Source organism: Mastigoproctus giganteus, chromosome 10 (genome assembly GCF_048544385.1).
Source record: "Mastigoproctus giganteus isolate SK-2022 chromosome 10, ASM4854438v1, whole genome shotgun sequence".
In the NCBI taxonomy this organism is placed as follows: Eukaryota; Metazoa; Arthropoda; class Arachnida; order Uropygi; family Thelyphonidae; genus Mastigoproctus; species Mastigoproctus giganteus.
In genome coordinates, this window is record NC_143584.1 from 177,733,742 (window position 1) to 177,752,224 (window position 18,483).

Below are 18,483 nucleotides of genomic sequence, written 5' to 3' on the forward strand. Positions count from 1 at the left end.
AATATTCTTTCTCTTCCTTCATAGAACCACGTTCAGGATGGCCACTGAAGTCCTTGGAGAGTTGGATTATTGTGTCATTGGCTTCACCTATTTGATATCGGCTTCTATTGGTTTATATTTCTGGAAAAGAGGCAACAAACAGAAAACTGCAGATGAATTTATGTTAGGTGGGAAAGAGATGCCCATTATGCCCGTGGCCTTCTCGCTGATGGCAGGTTTCACGTCGGCCATCGTTGTTATTGGAATTCCAGCGGAAATTTATGTGTTTGGCACACACCAAGTGTTTATGAACATTGGGGGAGTCCTCGGAGCAATTCTGACCTGTTACTTCATATTACCTGTAATTTTTGATCTTCAAGGATGCAGTATTTATGAGGTGAGCGCTTTGGACATCGACTTCCGGTCTTCTTTATTTCATCTAGCTCTATTTCAACTTTGTTTTGTAATTGCGTGCATTTATTTAAATTTATTTATTAATATCGGTTGTTTATTATCCACAGTACCTGGAAAAACGGTTTGGAAAAGTCACACGGACCGTGGCTTCGACGGCATTTCTGATTCAGATTGTAAGTGGTTATAATTGTGTTGTTAATTACTGATCTTATGTCTCACATTGACGTATAACATAAATCTGATTTTGTAATAAAATTAATGACATTTTATTTAAATTTTAAATGTATTTATTGGGACAGAATCGTATAAGATACTTTAAAGTTTTCTTATTGTCTGAGAAGATTTTAAGACAGTTTTCTTTGCATTTCTCATTACTAACTGTACCAGCATTTTTCAGAGGATTTATCAATCACCATTGATTTCACACAGATTGAAGAATCCAAGTTTTTCCATTTCATTAAGTGATATTAATTTTCCTGTTATGAAAAACGCTTAACTTATAGTCAGCAGCCACCCATAGAACCTGCTTGTGTAGGGCAAAGCCTGTCTCTTGGGTACACGACCTAATTCATAAAAAGTAGGATAAGAACCGATTAACTATATGTTAATGAAATTCAGTGCTAGACAGAATTATGATTCTTCCGAAAACAAACTTGTTGTCCCCACTTGCACATTTAATAAACATGACTATTTACAAGAATTATTCAACAGCAAAACCCTTTGAATATATTTCTTTTGTAGGATAGCACAGTTACTTTCATTTTCTTCGTTTTCAACAAACACGACAAAGTTTAAAAGTATTATTAATTATCGTTGTGTGACTCGAATATCGTTCTACAAATAATCAGGACAGCTAACTTATTCTGGGTCACTACCAAATAATTAAGCAGATTGAACCTCTAGCAATGTTCTACAAGTTTTCTTTTAATTTGATCAAAAATATGAAACAATGTTAGCATTTTCATTCAAGTACTTCAAAGAAGACCACTTTGGAATTCATTTCATATTAATTATTTCGTTAATTAATTTTGAAATCTCCAAGGTGACGCTGGAACATTTAGCTGCAGGGACCTCATTTTACCACTTCAATAGTTTGACTACCAAACAGGTTGCATCATAATCATGAAATCCCTAACCTGTTATGCCAAACCGGAAGTGGACTCTCTCATCGACTTGTCCTGGTTAGAAAAAAGTTTAAATTCACTAAGGAAACCAAGCCATCTTGTATAATCTTTTTTTTTTTAATAAGGGATTAAAATTACAACTACATCTTGGAATTATTAAGTATTCTTGGTTAGTTGGTTTTGCTGGAGCAGAACCTGAAAAGGCTAACTGGCTATATTAAAGAACTCAACGATTTATCATCCGTGTGGGTCATTTACTGGAAATCTTTGTCTATCGTTGTAAGTGATGTGAAAACAATCTATAAATTACATTCCATCATTTTCAAATATTCAGGCCCTGGATTCATCAACAATATAGAAGTTGATGATTCGCTGGCCGGAACTTTTGATTATCAAAAAGCTCATTCATGTAATCCGTATTCATTTATTAATACACATCCTTAAACCTAACTCCAATCTCTCTTATTTCATTTTTAGATACTTTCCTTGGGTGTGACCCTTTATGCTCCTTCGCTGGCTCTAAGTGCGGCTACTGGATTGCCAAACTGGATTTCCGTGGCTACGGTCGGAGGGGTGTGCACGTTCTATTGTACAACTGTAAGTACCATTACGACCAAGAAGCTTCGCATTAACAACAACAAAAATCATGTAAAGTATACAACAGTGTATTTATTTGTATTATTAGGTCTGAAAAGTGACCTCAATCTTCCAACCATACGAAGGACATGTGTAACATTTATTTTGAAATTTCCTAGAACTCTAACAGAGCTTGATCTCCACATTTCCATCTGAGCTAAGGACGTTATGTACAAGCGTATAATTTCGATATTCACGAACTGCGTTTCTACTGATTTTAACAACAATAAGCTTAAATCACAATAGTCTACCCTTCAATAAAATATATAATGTCCAAAATATTTAATTTATAACTTTAAGGAAAATTCGGTAAATATTGATATTCAAATGCACATTGAAAATCCGAATTTAGCATAAATCAATAAATAAATCAAATATAAACTCTAATTAAAATTAATAAATCTTATTCACAATATGAATATTATATTATTAATTATATTATTTGATTTTAACTGAAAAACATATTAACTAAATTAATTATTTTATAAATTTAATTAATAAATCTTGTTAAGAATATGAATATATCATTTTATTACAATATATTATTCATTATATCATTTAAAATAATGAATAAATTTACTTATTAGTTAAATTAATAATATATTAATTTAACTAATAAGTTAAATTAATATATTATTAATTTAACTTATAACCTTGTTTAGAGTATGAATAAATAACATTTTTACGATGTTCTATATGTTGTATATTATTATATATATTATAAAGTTATATATAAAGGTCATAAAGGTTATATAAATGTCATAAATGTTATTTAAAGGCCATAAAGGTTATATAAAGGTCATAAAGGTTATATAAAGGTCATAAATGTTATATAAAGGTCATAAAGGTTATAAATGTATAAAAATATATGGAAATTTTCGATTCATTTAATGGTTTAATTATTACTATTATTTTTTTAAGGGTGGTATCAAAGCTGTTATATGGACTGATGTATTCCAAGCAGTCCTTATGTTTGTGTCTGTTTTCGTGATTATTGTGAAAGGCACTGTGGATGTTGGAGGAATCAAAAATGTCTTCAGAATATCTTATGAAGGCGACAGACTTCAATATCCCGGGTAAGAATAAAGTAATAAGATATTGTGTATTCTAGTGCGCTGTTATATCAATCTCTACCTACTATTCAGGCTATGAATGCGAAGATTTGATCAGCATACGACGGGAAGTGCATGTACAATAACCCTCAGTAGGTTTTTCAAAATTTCCTGCATGTATGCTCCTTCCGTGCCAAGCTAAAATGGTGTTTACAGTTTAATAGGCCAGTTTTCACTGCTTTCAATTGGTGTCTCAATAATTTTCCTAATTATTTCGAAATCAAACAAATGCGATAATTATTGAAGAATACTCTGTTTTAAAGGTTGGAAAGAAAGAAAGAGATCTAATTTTATTACGGATGCCTAGTATAAGCACATAAGGTACAGAATTGTTGAAGAAACACCAAAAATTATCAACAGCAACTAGTACGAGTAGGGATAAGAAAATTTAAGGAGTTTTTCCAAAGAAATATAATTGTCGAATACCATGTTAGCAGAGGACAATATAACAGTTAAACCGGTAGTCTCAGATAACTTAGAAAAATGGTTCGGCGAATCCTAAAGACAATTCACGCACCATCCCGATGACATTCCTACAAAACTTGTACAGAAATATCTTCGGATTTGTAATTTGTATTTGCAGTGTTCTGTCCCATAATGCAAGGCATTCACCTACCTGGTCTGAGTCAAAATGTTATAGTATTGGTCTGTCATTCCCAATTGTTCGATCTAAGTTCCTTAGAACACGTTGGGGACAAGCTGATCAGATTAATGGTTTCGAAATGATGCAAGAGTTTGTGGATTTCTCCATTACTTTGGAATTCGCTGAAGTAAGTGATGGGGCAATAATTTCACCTTTTTTTGGAACTCGCTGGATATGAGGCAGTGTACTTTTTCTTCTCCATTGGTATTTTTTTCATCTTCAGAAAGAAAAAATAGAAATGGAATAAGAGAGTGCGAAAGACTTGCTTTTGAGAAAAAGTGGAGAAATGCCATCAGGACCTTGAGACTTCTTGCATCAAGACTGTTGAGGATTTTTGTAATGTCCTTGCGTTGGTGGACCACGAAAGGAATTGAGTATAATGTGCTTGGTATGGTAGTAGGAGGTGATTTATTTATTAACATCATTCAGGGGATGAGATCAGTACTGACAACTTCGAATGTTGCGTTAGCGATTCCATTGAAGGAGATATGGCTGTTTGCATTGCAGATTAGCTGGTTTTTGTCGTGAAGTGGTTGAAAGTGTTCCACGAAAGATAACATAAGTTTTAAAGGGTGAAGTATGTTCTTTATAAATATATTCAAAAGAATGGGATTTTTAAATAACCATTTTCTTTAATGTAGTTGTCTCTCTTAACAGAAAATGCAATTTACTGCTTTTTTTTTTTCCAGATGGTCCTTCAGTTTTACAGAAAGGTACAACATCTGGAATGTACTTTTTGCTGGGACTACTCTTAGTCTTGCCACATACGGGGCGAGTCAAGTGCAAATCCAACGTCTTCTGACAGTAAATGATCTTAAGAAGTCGAGAACGTAAGTGTGATATTGCAGAACGTGCTAATATTGAACCTCTTCAAATTCCAAGTGCTACTTAGACTAATACTGTCTGACAGATAATTATGTTAATTGATTCATTAATTCTTTTATAAGCGGATGCACTTTTTGAGAAAAATGAATCTGCTAGATCTATCAGCTGGCAGTTCAGCTAGATCTATCAGCTCAAAATGGACAAGATCTTTTGGTCCTGTAGTTCTCATAAGTGCAAAGCGCTCATGGAACACTACATCAGACAGTACTTACAAAGTATCTATTTGTAATCAAAAGCGTATACATGTTAACTCAATTGCTCCCACAGTTTTTCCATTTTGGATGGCTGCGAATCTCTACTCCCAAAGTTCGTTCCAACTCATCCACAGGTTCTCAACCGGACGGAGATCTGGTGGTGAGGAAGGCCACTGCAGTCAACTAAATTCACTCTCATGTTCCTGTAACCAGTTCTGTACAATTCTGGCTTTGATATATGCCACCTTAACCTGTTGAAGGAACTCATTCGCGGATGGATATACTGCAGCCATGAAGGGATCATCTGATCGGAAATAACTTTCAGATAACGTGTGACATTACTTCCACTATGGCACACATACAGGGTTCATACATATCTGCCCACCCGCTTTATATTGCGTGATTCTCTTACTGAATGAGACTGCATTTCATGAAAACGTTAGTTGTGGATTTCTCCATTACTTTGGAATTAGCTGAATTAAGCGCAATGGGGCAATAATTATCACATTTTTTTGAAACTCGCTGGATATGAAGCAGTGTATTTTTCCTTCTCCATTGGTATTTTTTTCTTTCTGAGAAAGAAAATTAGAAATGGAATAAGAGAGTGCGAAAGACTTGCTTTTGAGAAAAAATGGAGACATGGCATCAGGACCTCGAGACTTCTTGCATCAAGACTGTTGAGAATTTTTATAATGTCCTTGCGTTATTGTGATTTCGAAAATGCACTGGATGGAAGTGGCTATCCAGTGCATTTTAGAAATCCCGTTACTAGAAAACTATAAATAAATTAATTAAACTTTATAAAATGTAAATATATTAATGTCGAAATCCATAAAAACTAGTTAAACAAATAAAAAGAGCCCCAAACGTATTTTACTCCTAAGATGGATAAATTTAAAAAAATTTCATAATTTTCAAAGATAAATTTAAAGTGAGATCGAGATCTCAAGTTCAGTACATGAAAACTAACGAATATGAATACATCACTCCCAAAAAAGTTTCGTCCTACATGTACAAGCACAGAAAAAGATGATCCAGACAGAGAAATTGCTGCTTCATCCTCCAACATTTGCAGTTGATCCAGCTTCTAACTGCATCCATCATGATGGAATCGCAACTTTCATTAAAGACGAGGCTCTGATCACTTGGTGGATGACAATTAAAATCAGTGCTCCTAGATGAAACTATTCTACTAGCATAATTGAGATTTAAGAGAGAAGACGATTTATTCCTCTTTGGTGGAATTCATTACAAGTTCAAATTGCGAAAAGCCAACAGGTGAGTAAACCTTTGACAGACAGCATGATTGACAGAGGAACTGTCATGTGATGGACCGATGATGGGTAAGTATTTTGAGGTTCTCTGCATAGCTAATACATATGACCGTTTTGCATGACTAGAATAAGTAATATGTGGCCCATTTTTATTGTAATTTGGAATTCTACTCTTATTTAACCAATAATTATCATATAATACTTCTAGAGCTGTTTTTATTGGGATGCCGATGGCTGTGCTCTACCACTTGGCAAATTGTCTTATCGGCCTCATCATATTTGCATATTTCAGCCAGTGCGATCCTGTTGCTTTCAAGGGTAACATAATCACTTCTTACGATCAGGTGAGAAACATTTTTAGTATTTAAACATTTTAGTATTATTTCAAGTTACCAAATAAAAGCACTGTCCACGATATTGTATTGTAACTGCTATATCATTCGATATTAATAATTTTTTTCTTTCAAAAGTATTAACATTAAAATACCGAATAATTTATAGTTACAAAAAAATGGTAGAACAATATAATTACTGCGCGTGAAGTGTCCTGTTTGAGGCATTCAACTTTCCAAGTTGAAATCAAAATGCGATTATAACAACAAGGGAAGGACTTGTAGTGTTTATTGAAAAAGAAAATAAAAAACAGAACAAAAAACAAAACTTGGCAAACAAGTCAGCACATTGAATGCTGTTGCTAAAGGTTAACATCACACGATCTCCTCGGAGGAGAGAACGAAAATTAGATGAAATGTCAGGACTTTGACATCAACTACATGGTGGTGGTGTCACAGTCTCTCCTACATTACCAAGTGGTGCTTAAACTCCTACACCATGCGTCAGTAAAAGTCGAATGGCGAAATTTCAATCTTACACCTCATCTTCAGTAAATAAGAGTCCGAAAAATTGGCTATACGCGACCTATCAATGGCCATCTGTGGACCAACAAGAATCTGTTTGGATCGCAAATTCGCCTCAGGTGATTGTAATATCCTCCGGGCTTTTGAGCTTTCATTCTCCCGGACTATCTTCTAATGACTTCTCAATGACAATGAAATCTAACATCCATAAGCTAAAAAAACCAAAAGACTGGTTATTTCAAGCCCAACAGTACTGAACATTGAGAAATGTATGTTAACTGTTTCATTATATCCATGGCATTCCTTAACGAACTGTGAACTTGACCTTGCAGTTTACGTACTAACGTGCTGAATAAACTTTATCACTGTCGCAGCTACGTCGAAGACCGATAACCATTCGCGACAAGAACAAATACTTTGTGGGCAAACAACCTAACACCCCTATTCAAACACAAACACAACGTACGTGAAGTATGGAAGGTAGAAAATGACCCAGCGGATCGGATAAACTTCTCAAAAGCAACAGCGATATTCAACAGAGAAAAGTCGAGGACATCAAGCGCTATCTCGAGGTCGCATTTAAGAAGGAAATCTCCTTCAGCCCATCCCAAAAATGCAACAGACAACATTGCAACATTCAAAGAGAAAACTACTACATTCCCCTTCCTTTCCCACCTTTTCCAGATCAACAAGATGTACTAACGAATAAACAAAACGTCTCAATCACAAAGGAACAAATAACTGAGGCCAGAAAAAAAGTATACTACCGTCTGTAGAGGATCCTATACCATCTAATCCTCTGCTGATCATTTACAACAAAATTATCCAACAAAATTATTTTCACCAGAATGGAATACATAGAGCGTTTAGCCAATACAAACTACCAGGCAGCACCCACTGAACTTTAGACTTCACACCAGTGGCAAAAGCATCGAACTTCTTAAAGCATCTTGAGAAAATAATACTATCAGTCTATACTGAACATCTACTTCTATCTCAATCACTACTGATCCACTGCTCATTGGCGCATCATAGCCTAAGCATCCTCTGATTCAGTCAACCTCAAGGCACAGTTCCAGTTACTAGAAATTTACTACAAAAAATTAATTTCCTACTTTTTTTGTAGTAAATACTGGCGTGCAGCGTTTAAGGAATTGGTGGTGGACATTCGAGAAGTTGAAGCTATCATCAGGAAAACTATGGATACGATTTACACTCAGTGGAAGAAAGTCATTATTATACAAGAGAGAAAGAGTGAAAAAAAAAGAACTGAACCGTGGAGGACTCCGGTATTAGTGTAGAAGTTATAAGAAAGAGAACCGTCTACCTTAACCAGCAGATAGCTCATTGGAGGACCCCAATTTCAGCAACTAAAGGAACTGCGTCCCGCTCTAGGTCATAGCAAGATGCGAATAGGAAAACAACCCAAGATTCTTCCCATACCATTTGTTGACAGAAGCTCAAGAACAAGCTGAGCCCAGAAATGCAGATAAAAGTGTCGAGATTAAGTTGATTAAGTTGAATTTGAAGCATAAATACTGGCAATGTTATATTCAATTATTTGAATATAATAATATGCGAATTATGTCCAATAATAATTCTATAACCAAAACAGCATACAATAAGGATTATATAAATATTATTGATTGAGTTCTTGGTTGCTTCGTTCGCTTTTATTTGAAAATATATTTCAGTTGTGTGCGTTTACAATAAACCAATCATTTTTATTCCCATAATATTGCCATAATCGTATACAATACTGTTATTATTTTTCTTGCAGCTCGTTCCATATTTTATTGTCAAAACTCTCTCCACAATTCCTGGACTTCCAGGCCTCTGCATCTCTGGCATTCTCAGTGCTGCTCTTAGCACCATATCTTCGGTCATCAACTCCTTGACAGCAGTGACAATGGAAGACTTTATTAATCCATATTGCCATGGTCGTCGCTTGTCACATAAAAAGGCTTCCATATTTGCAAAGCTATTAAGTTAGTATCAACGCCTATTATGTGATCTATGCTCTAATTTAGATCTTTATGGCTAGTCGGATTACTTTCTAAATAATCTCCGTCATAAAAATCTGAATATAATTCTATAAACTGTCTGGTTTCTTTTGCCTTCTACTATATAAAATTAAACCATATTACATATAATAATTTTAAAAATAGAGGAACTGTTTATAGAATTATATATGATTTATTTAAGTGTTAATCGGTTTAACTTGCAAATTTTAAAGTACCTCTTTAGGGATTTAACTTAGAATAATTTATGTTTTACTGTCCACAATTTGAAATATTTCATTTGGCTTGTTTAATTTTAAACAGATTTATAAAGAAGCGATTTATATTTTTTTTTCTCTAATATAATCAGTTCTCAGAGCTTGGTTGTTGTAGTAGGGTGTTTAGGAGCATCAGCAACTAAGGCCTTGATCCGTGTATGTTGTCTGTAAATTGCGTATGTTTTGAAGTCGATTTTCTGTTTACTGGATGAAAAACCCTAGTTTTCGGGAAGAAAAAACCATAATACTCTCGCCTGAGACCGAATAACTCAGCCAATTTGTGAAAAGGCCCATAAAAATTCCTCATGTCACCAACGGGATTCGAACTCAGGTCATTTCCACCCGATGTGGGGGTGGACGATGATTCTACCAACTGTACTGACCACGACGTCTTTTGTGTAAGAATATTGGGAATCAGTTTACAGTGAAAGTTAGAGATTGGAGTATCGAATATAATTCTCTTAAGAGGTTATGATTTTGAATAAATCCAAACGAGAATTCTTTTAACATTTTCTGAAGAAGAATTACAAATTCGAATTACATAATTTAAGTAACAAATATTGTAGTTCAGTAAACATTTGGCAATAGAACTCCCGAAGCTTCAATGTAGTTCTATACGGAAATAAATATTGATCAATTTAAGGAAGAGGAATTTGAAAGGGAAACACTATCTGGCGAATCATGAAGCAGTAAGATTTCGAAAGTTGGGCAAAGTATGCCAGAATCGTTCGGTTTGATGAAGAAAGTTGCAATTTCAGTTTTAAGTCTCTTGTCATCGACTTATTTTTTAAATACCCTTTCCTTGCTGAAACAAACAAATATAATTTGTTTAAAATATATGGAATATTTTCGTTAAAAATATTCTAACGTACTAAATATTTCAAAACGTTTCATAGAATTCCGGTAATCCTGACAATTGGGACCGATGATATTTCAGATAATCGATTCTAAAATAGAGTAGCTTACAGTCATTATGTTTTTATATCATATAAATACCTAATACCGTTTATCCGAATACCATTTATCCGAAAAAAATGGAGTAATTGTTATTCGGATACCTGGTATCGTACTGTGTTATTTGTAGACAATTTTGTGATGAAGTTTTTATGTTGCCAAAAATAGGCACATTTACTTGTATATTCAGTTGTATGTACACTCAAATAAAATATTTATTTACGGTGTTTATGGGATACAAAAACATTATCTCCTGTTCTTACATGCTCACTTCAATATCATCAGCTTTCTTGTATGGGTGTACGTGTATGTTGATGACATTAGTGGTTGCCAAATTTGAGGGTCTCATTCAAGCCTGCTTCACTTTTGTCAGTATCCTTTCTGGACCTATATTGGGTCTCTTTATGTTAGGACTTCTCACTGTCCGAACCAACAGAAAAGTAAGTAATTTATTTTTAGCCCTGCTCATTTAATACATTGTATATGTTCGTTCACTATTCTCCAAAGGATCAGTGAGTGGAACTAACCATTAATTACTACAATAAAGCATCCTAACCAATCATTAATATTAGTTTATAACAGTGTATTAAACCACCTATCTTATATGAATTTACCAATCTTACTGTCCTTCTCTGTGACCTTCAAATAATGTTTGGAATTTTTCTCATTTTGCCCACTGGAAAATAAGCAGCGATTTGAATAAATCTCTGCTTATTTTCCATCTATCATTAATCTTAAGTTCTTAAACATTCAGATTCCGGTAGAGTATTTTAAAACTAGACTTCTTCCAATTACTTCTGAGAGAGTTTTAAATGTTCTTGCACTCCTTTTTTAAAGGGGTAAGCGAGGGTTCTCTGAATATTTTGTATGCAATACTGTACATTACATATTCACGCCAAATTTATGCATCTTCTCTTAGGGAGCTGTATCCGGGACGTTAATTGGAATAGGCTTGATATCCTGGATTGCATTTGGATCGAATTCGGCTCATGTGCCGATCACAAGGCTTTCAGTTTCTGTACAAGGATGTCCATCTGTGGCCAATGATACGTTACTGTCTTACAGAGTTATATCTAATAAACTGGCTGACCCACCGATGGTGAACCAGACACAAACCACTGAAGCAAATTCACCCCATGCCATCTTAGACACCAGGACACAGTATGTATTGTATTACCGTAATTCTATAATTGTATTTTGATTATTCAGTTGTCTTTTATAGCAAATTTCTAGAACTATTTTATCAGGTTGAGTTGTTAAGAGTTTTCGTTAAGATAAAGTCCAGGAGATGTCAATTGTAGTGTTTGTAAATCTGTGGACATTCTGCGATGGGTTTGTCTATTTTCTGAGATTTTTCTCCCTTATTCCTAAGAGAAAAACCAAGAAAAATCAACTAAAAATATTACACATAAAACTGTAAAGTATTGAGAGAAATTAACAGTGAAGCAACTTTCAAATTTAATTTAAAGTTTAAAATTTAAAATTTTGATTTCTGCTCTTTAATTTCATATTTGGTAAGAGAACCAACCTTAAACTCAACCATGATAACATTGATTTTCACCAGCTTACAGTACTTTGGCCCTGCTGGAAAACTTTTCTGTAACTTAAGGAAGAAGCATGTTTGCTGATGTCAAACTCACACTATGATATAATCGGGTGGATCGATAATCAAACCCTGTGAGGATTAAAAGCTTTTAAATTTATTTAGATGATTAACTTTTATCCTACATGCTAAATTAATTATAAATGATACATTTCAAATTAATTTCTTATTTCGCAGTGATATCTTTCCACTTTATCGGATATCCTTCATGTGGTATTCAACGCTAGGCTGCTTTCTGACCATGGTGATTGGTTACTTCATCAGCATTCTAACAGGTAAGATGAACACGTAGCTATGCCTTTAGCTTCGTTTACCACTTTCAATAGAAATGATTTTAGGTAGAAAGCATGAAGAAATGCGCAATTAGTCCGTTTGGTGGTGGTGGTGGGGAGGAGTTTTATAAAAATGGGTGAAATCCTGGAGGTATTTCAGAATGAAATCCGGCAGGCCTCCAACCTATTCCCTAGATATGACACCATGAGACGTTTCACTTTTCTCAAAATTAAAACAGGAAATTAAAGGAAAACGATTTGAGTCTTTCAAGACGTCAAACACGACAAACCACCTAAAAGCATCCACAAAAGAACACTTCAAAAAATGTTTTTGTCAGTGGCAGATGCAATGGAACGAGTGCTTGGTTGCAGAAGGAATAGGTTATGTTGAATAATATTAATGTGAATACATTTATCAGTGAATGCAATATTTTTTAAGCATACACTGAACTTCGTGATCAAACCTTTCACTTTAAATAGTTTATGTACTAGGTTTGCACTGATTGATTTCTCTAGCAACATAGAGTGAACGTTGTTTGGTCTAAAGATGAAACAGCGTCCCGTTCTTTGGTTGAGGATGGAATTTTGAAGAATTTTAATAGATTTCATCCAATTGAGATATGGCAGAAAGACAGCAATATGAAATATTTTGTTGAACATGTCTAAAAGGATGTTTAGACTGTATCTGTGCTAAAGATCTTGAGAACAAATAATGAAGCCCATGAAACACAACGGTAGCTTGGCTTGGGAGTTTGTTGATTACTCTTTGAAGAGTTATCTTTCGAGATAACCACGAGAGGATAAGAGTTACTTTGAGCAAAACCTGCAACTAGAAGGTAATGGATACAAGGGCCGACATTAAAGATAAACTTTGCCCAGATGTTCAAAATATCCTCAGATATCTCCGTGTTACTTTTTGGTAATTCTTGATAAGAGAGGCTCGTTCGCCAGAGATTTAACAGATTTAATGTGAATCTGTTTTTTTTTTTATCTGATAAATGATGCTGTTTCGCCTATAAGATCTCAAGTTTTCCGTATTTTTGTTTTTTAATCCACTTTCAGTACGATGGTTGTCTCTCGTCAAAGACAGATTTCAACTCCCGGAAATCATGATCAAATGAAAACCTGAATTTCTTAAAAGGTGGTGAGAATCCTGAGATATTATGAAAGACAAAATCAAAGGGTCACGGTGTCTAAGGTCAGTAGTTGTGTCCTCACAGTTCAAGCCTCTATATTCTGGAGTTTAAGTTCATTTCCAGCTTCTTAATTCCTAGGGAGTAGCATATTAAAGTCTCCCAAGGAGCGTAGAAGAGGAATATTTGATGAGGAAGACTAATCACTGAATATGTATGTCCTTGGAGTAGTAGTAGTAATTAAACGACACGAATATAAATCCTTAAAACGTGTGTAATGTTTTTACGAAATACTCTGAACGCTTTGAAAGATGATCTAAAGAATTTGATATTTCATCTATAGCTTTATTTTATGCGGATTGCTACCTGTGCTCTCTCCAGCAGGAAAATCGACAAAATCTCTGAATTCTCTCGCTTCTAGACACTTTAGGCTAGAAATCAGATGAGACAAGAAATCAGATAAGATAATGGTTTGAAGAGTCCCGTTGGCAACATGTGATTTGAAAAGAGGACTTTTCTTTTAATTTTCATTTTCCTGACTCAACTTTGCACTGTACCACCTTGCGAATATCGCTATATTAATACCCAAAAACGTTGAGAAGTCTGTATCAACTGTGACTTTCTCAATTTCTAGTAATTTAAGTTCTCTGGACGAACAGGGTATTACAGGCACAGCCACGAAGAATGCTCTGTGGAGTCAGAAGCTGTTTCTTTAGCTGAGGTGAAGAGATTTTAACCCTGAGAACATACCTAAGCAGTGAGCATTTGACCTCGAGAGGAGTTTTCACCAACCTAGTTAACAAATTGTTCCTTTGGAAAATGACTAGGCAACTATCTAGCGTTACAAGTGGTCAAGGAAAGCGGTATACACGTCTTTATGAGGACTTATTATTACATGGTTTCATGTCAATCTTTTTGTTTAAATTTTACTAAAATAAAAGTAAAGTAAAATTGTGAGTGAAAGACGAGGTTTTTATTTTCATTAACTGAATGCGCATTTGTTTCCTTTCAGGTGGAAATCAGCATGTTGACCCAATGCTTTTGAGTCCTCTCGTCAGACCATGGTTTTTCTCAAAAGAACAGCAAAAATTAGAGACAACGGTAAGTTAAGTTTCTTGAAGAAAACAGAATTTTTCATTTTGCTACTCTTTAATTGTTGGGTATGTCAAGCTCTCCGAGTAAAAATTAATCAACTCAACATGCAGAACTCAAGAGAGACCTGAATGCAATTAAACCACCATCGGACATCGTGGAAGGCACCTGAAGGTTGTTTATTGAGATTGGCGGTTGTCTCGCAATGTAGTTCATGTTCTGGGAATGACAGGATATGGTAGGGATCGACAGTGTTTGAAATACTGCTTGTAATGTTTTTTTATTCGCATTGCAAATAAACTGGAACTGAGAACAGTCTTGCGGAACTCCTTCTGCTTGTATATATTTTAGAAAGAATCTGTCAGTAGCATTGAAGGAAGTTTTGAATAAAAGCAATATCAATCAGTCTGAGTGATTTTAATGTCCCAAAGGCCTTTGACCCGAATCGCTCACTAAATTCACTGGCTAAGCATTTCTCCAGCATTTGGCTTAGTAATGCCCTAACTCTTTCCTACCCGGAACTCCTTCTACCTTGATTTAGTTTTACCCATGAATTTCTAAGAGTGATAATTTCATCCGATCAGATCACTTCCCTATTGTCATTGATTTATTTTCTTTTATTTCTGAACCTTCCTCTAGCTGATATTTTTTTTTAGCTTTAGGCACGCTACTGGACTTTGTTAAATCGGTTTCTGGGCAATGTTCATTGAATTCCCATCCAAAATGAAAAATTGATTGATCGTTATATTGATTATCTGTACTTAATCATCCATTTTGCAATTTCTGAGTTCGTTCCTATCAAATTCTCTACCACCAATCGTAGAAATGTACCTCACTGGATGTCGAACAAGGTTGTGAATTTAATTCGTCGCAAAAGTTACCTCCACCAAAGATATTTAAAACTCAAAACCTACTTTAGCTACTTTCCTTCTCTTCTCTTAGACGTCATGTTAAGAAAGTTACGAAATCTCAATATTCTCATTAACTTCACTCAGTTGGAGCTGAACTTTCTCGAAATTTCAATTCCAGACCGTTATGGTGCTATCTCAAACAGCTATCGAGACCTTCCAGAATTCCTGTGTTAAATAATGATTCGAATAGCTCAATAAACTGTCCTCGTTAGAAAAGTTCTCATTACTGATGATGTCCAGTCAACCATTTTTCGGCTTAACGATTTCACTACTCCTGGTCCTGATATCCTCCCTGCTTTTTTCTTCAAGAAAGAGTAGTTCTTCTCTAGCTCCAAATCTCTTTAAGGGAAATCGGTCAATAGACCGATTTCCCTTAACAGCTACTTGATGAACTTCAATTCTGTCTTGATGACCTCTCACTCTGGCTCAATTAAAAATAACTTCTTCCTTAACCCATTAAAATGTAAATTATGTCACTTTCGCTCGAATCCTGCAGTTAGATCCTCCGTCTTTACTGATTATTATATTGGAAACTCTTTAATTGCAAATACTGATACATTTAAGGATTTAGGTGTATTATTTTTTCTATGGTTTTACTCAAGTAGCTGTTAAGGGAAATCGGCCTATAGTTATGAGTAACAGAATAATCTTTTCCATGCTACCTTGCTTCTTTTTTCGCTTTGTTCACTCTTCGTTCCACCAGTGGATTGATATGTCTCGGTCTTCTTATTTGAGACTGCGCAATGGCAGTTGTTGCAGCTGTTCCTATTTGAGTTGTATTGTGCTTAGGGACTGAATCGATATGGCAGGCTCGATGAAATGATCATCAAAAGAGATCTGGTTGGTATATTTTTTCCCAATTTGATTTGATAAATTTCCATTTTGCTCAGATTTCTGTTGTTATGGGGTGGGAGATTTGAATTCTACATATTACTGGACAGTGATCGCTCTTGAGGGCATTGCCAATTGCTGTTCACTCAATACTTGGGAAGGGGAACGGAGAACAGATTGAGAGATCTATTGCGGATTGCTATCTATGATCTCTCCACCAGGAAAATCAACAAAAGCTCTGAATTCTCTGGCTTATAGAAACTTTAAGCTAGAAAAAAGATGAGATAATGGTTTCAAGGGTCCTGTTGGTTCTCTAGGTAAATGGATGTAATTGGGTGAGCAAGTATTCAATAGTGCTAAATTGTCTATGCAGTAGCATTTCAATGTCCTCGATCGTCTGAGACGAGTGAGTCCCATTGTGGATGAAGAACTCCAATCCCTTAAAGTCTCCCAATAAACAGGAAAGAGATGGAATTTCAAAACAATATCTTCCAGTTCCTGAATCGTACATGGATGATTGGCTGGAATGTAGATCAAAACAAGCGTCAAGGCAATACCAATTACTATACGCGTCGCAGTGGCTTCTAATGAGGTTTGAAGAAAAACGCGTTTACAAAGGAAGCTTGAATCCAACAGTATGACTACCTCTGCATGAGCACTATTTGTAACAGACCTGTCTTGCTGAAAGAAAGTATAATTTTTAACTGGGGGATATTCTTCAGGTATTAAATATGTCTATTGTAAGTAGATGCCCACAGGATAATAATAGATCAGCTCGTCGTAGATGTAGTCAATGCTGCTACGAAAGTCTGTACAGTTCCATTGCATGATGTGGTATAGTATTTGGTTCTAGTATAGATGTTTCTGTCCGATTTTTAAGCCCAGAGTTTTTATCACGATCCAGCTTCATTTTCTCCTTTCTTGGAAAGATTGGTTGGGCATCCAGTGTCCATGACATCTTCATGAAGATCTAGGACCGGTTCATCTGAGTCAGCATTGTTATCGATATCCATGTTCATTGATATATTATTGCTTCCCTTCTTAGCTGGGGCAGACGTTTTAAGTTTTATGGTTGGTGTGTAAAATCCAGTTGACAGAGCTAATAATACTCCAGCTACAGTTTCACCAGTTGATGAAACTGTAACTGGAGTATTATTAGCTCTGTCTATTATTTTCTGTTCCTTAGAGGACTGTTCTGAGGATGATGCAAGCACAGGTCGAACCCAGTCTGAAAAGGATATAGATGGGGAACTGAGACTTCAGCTTGTGTTGCCGTTTACTGATATTTTTGGGTTGCTGCCGTTTACTGATATGTTTGGGTCTGTGGCTTATTGCATAATTTGCTTTTTGTCTTTTGGCAGGTAATTCGCGCTGAACCCTACACTTTGAATTTTTTTTTGTCTAGGTTCCAGAGTTCACAAAATTTAGAGTTGACCGGATGTTGGCATTTGTAGTTTGGATAGTATAGAGTGTTATTACTGACACTTATAGCAACTGATCGGAGATGTAGCGTGTGAGATTATACTCACCATCTTTCCTTATTTTGATTCGTTTGGCTGGTATAACATTATGGCCTTTCAGTTCCTGAACTAGTTCATCTTCTGTGACATTCATCAAGTCCCATTCTGCAATTACCCCTTTGGAGATATTTAAAGTTGCATATGTGGTAACCTGTACAGCTATTCAACCAAATATTGATATTTTTAGCAGAGTCTCAGAATGTTTACGACTCCAGTTTAGATCAAAATATCACCAGATCTGAGTCTTCTCACCATTTCAGGTGAACCTGCAGCAATAAGCATTTCTATATAAGAAATGGGGACAGAGAACTCATAGGTTCATCTGAGAGCGAATGTAAGATAAAGGACGATGGGCATTCCTGTTGCTGTGTGTCTGTTCGCAGTTTCTTTATGTGATATGTCATAATTAGTTTCATTGAATAGAACATGATAAGCGCCTAGAGTGCTCAATTGGAGGATAGTTTTCGTATTCTATGGTTCGCTCCATTTTTTCCATGAGGGTTAACTTTCCCTCCTAAGTATTCCACTCCTGACCGATTGGTGACTTCACTCATTGATGCTATGGGATGAGTCCATTAATGGACACAGAGGCAGTCATAATGTTTGAATTGCATCGATATTATAGGATTTTGGTGAAAAAAATAAAAAGGAAAACGCTATGAAATTTTCTTAACAAAACAGGCAATTATTTAAATACTGTGATCGTATTTCGCTTGTAATTGATATGCGCAATGTTTAAACTTTAAAATATTATTTTCATTAACAAATTGC

The 18,483-nt window shown here is 35.2% G+C and overlaps 1 protein-coding gene across 1 annotated transcript; it reads left to right on the forward strand.

The window, feature by feature from the left end:
* The first annotated feature begins 37 nt into the window (after positions 1–37).
* LOC150079571 (putative sodium-dependent multivitamin transporter) lies at positions 38–17,022 on the forward strand. The gene is made up of 9 exons (XM_090383122.1): positions 38–376; positions 501–566; positions 1,995–2,114; positions 3,075–3,229; positions 4,598–4,738; positions 6,470–6,605; positions 8,899–9,106; positions 14,371–14,459; positions 16,915–17,022. The coding sequence occupies exons 1-9, from the start codon at positions 38–40 to the stop codon at positions 17,020–17,022; spliced, it is 1,362 nt and encodes a 453-aa protein (XP_090239248.1).
* The last annotated feature ends 1,461 nt before the right edge of the window (positions 17,023–18,483 follow it).

What these genes read in the sequence shown, in the direction of transcription:
- LOC150079571 (XM_090383122.1), top strand. Translation starts at nt 38, where the DNA reads ATGGCCACTGAAGTCCTTGGAGAGTTGGATTATTGTGTCATTGGCTTC. An exon ending in AAGGATGCAGTATTTATGAG is followed by an intron (nt 377 to 500) that starts GTGAGCGCTTTG and finishes TATTATCCACAG; the next exon opens with TACCTGGAAAAACGGTTTGG. An exon ending in AGCAAAAATTAGAGACAACG is followed by an intron (nt 14,460 to 16,914) that starts GTAAGTTAAGTT and finishes GATATTCTTCAG; the next exon opens with GTATTAAATATGTCTATTGT.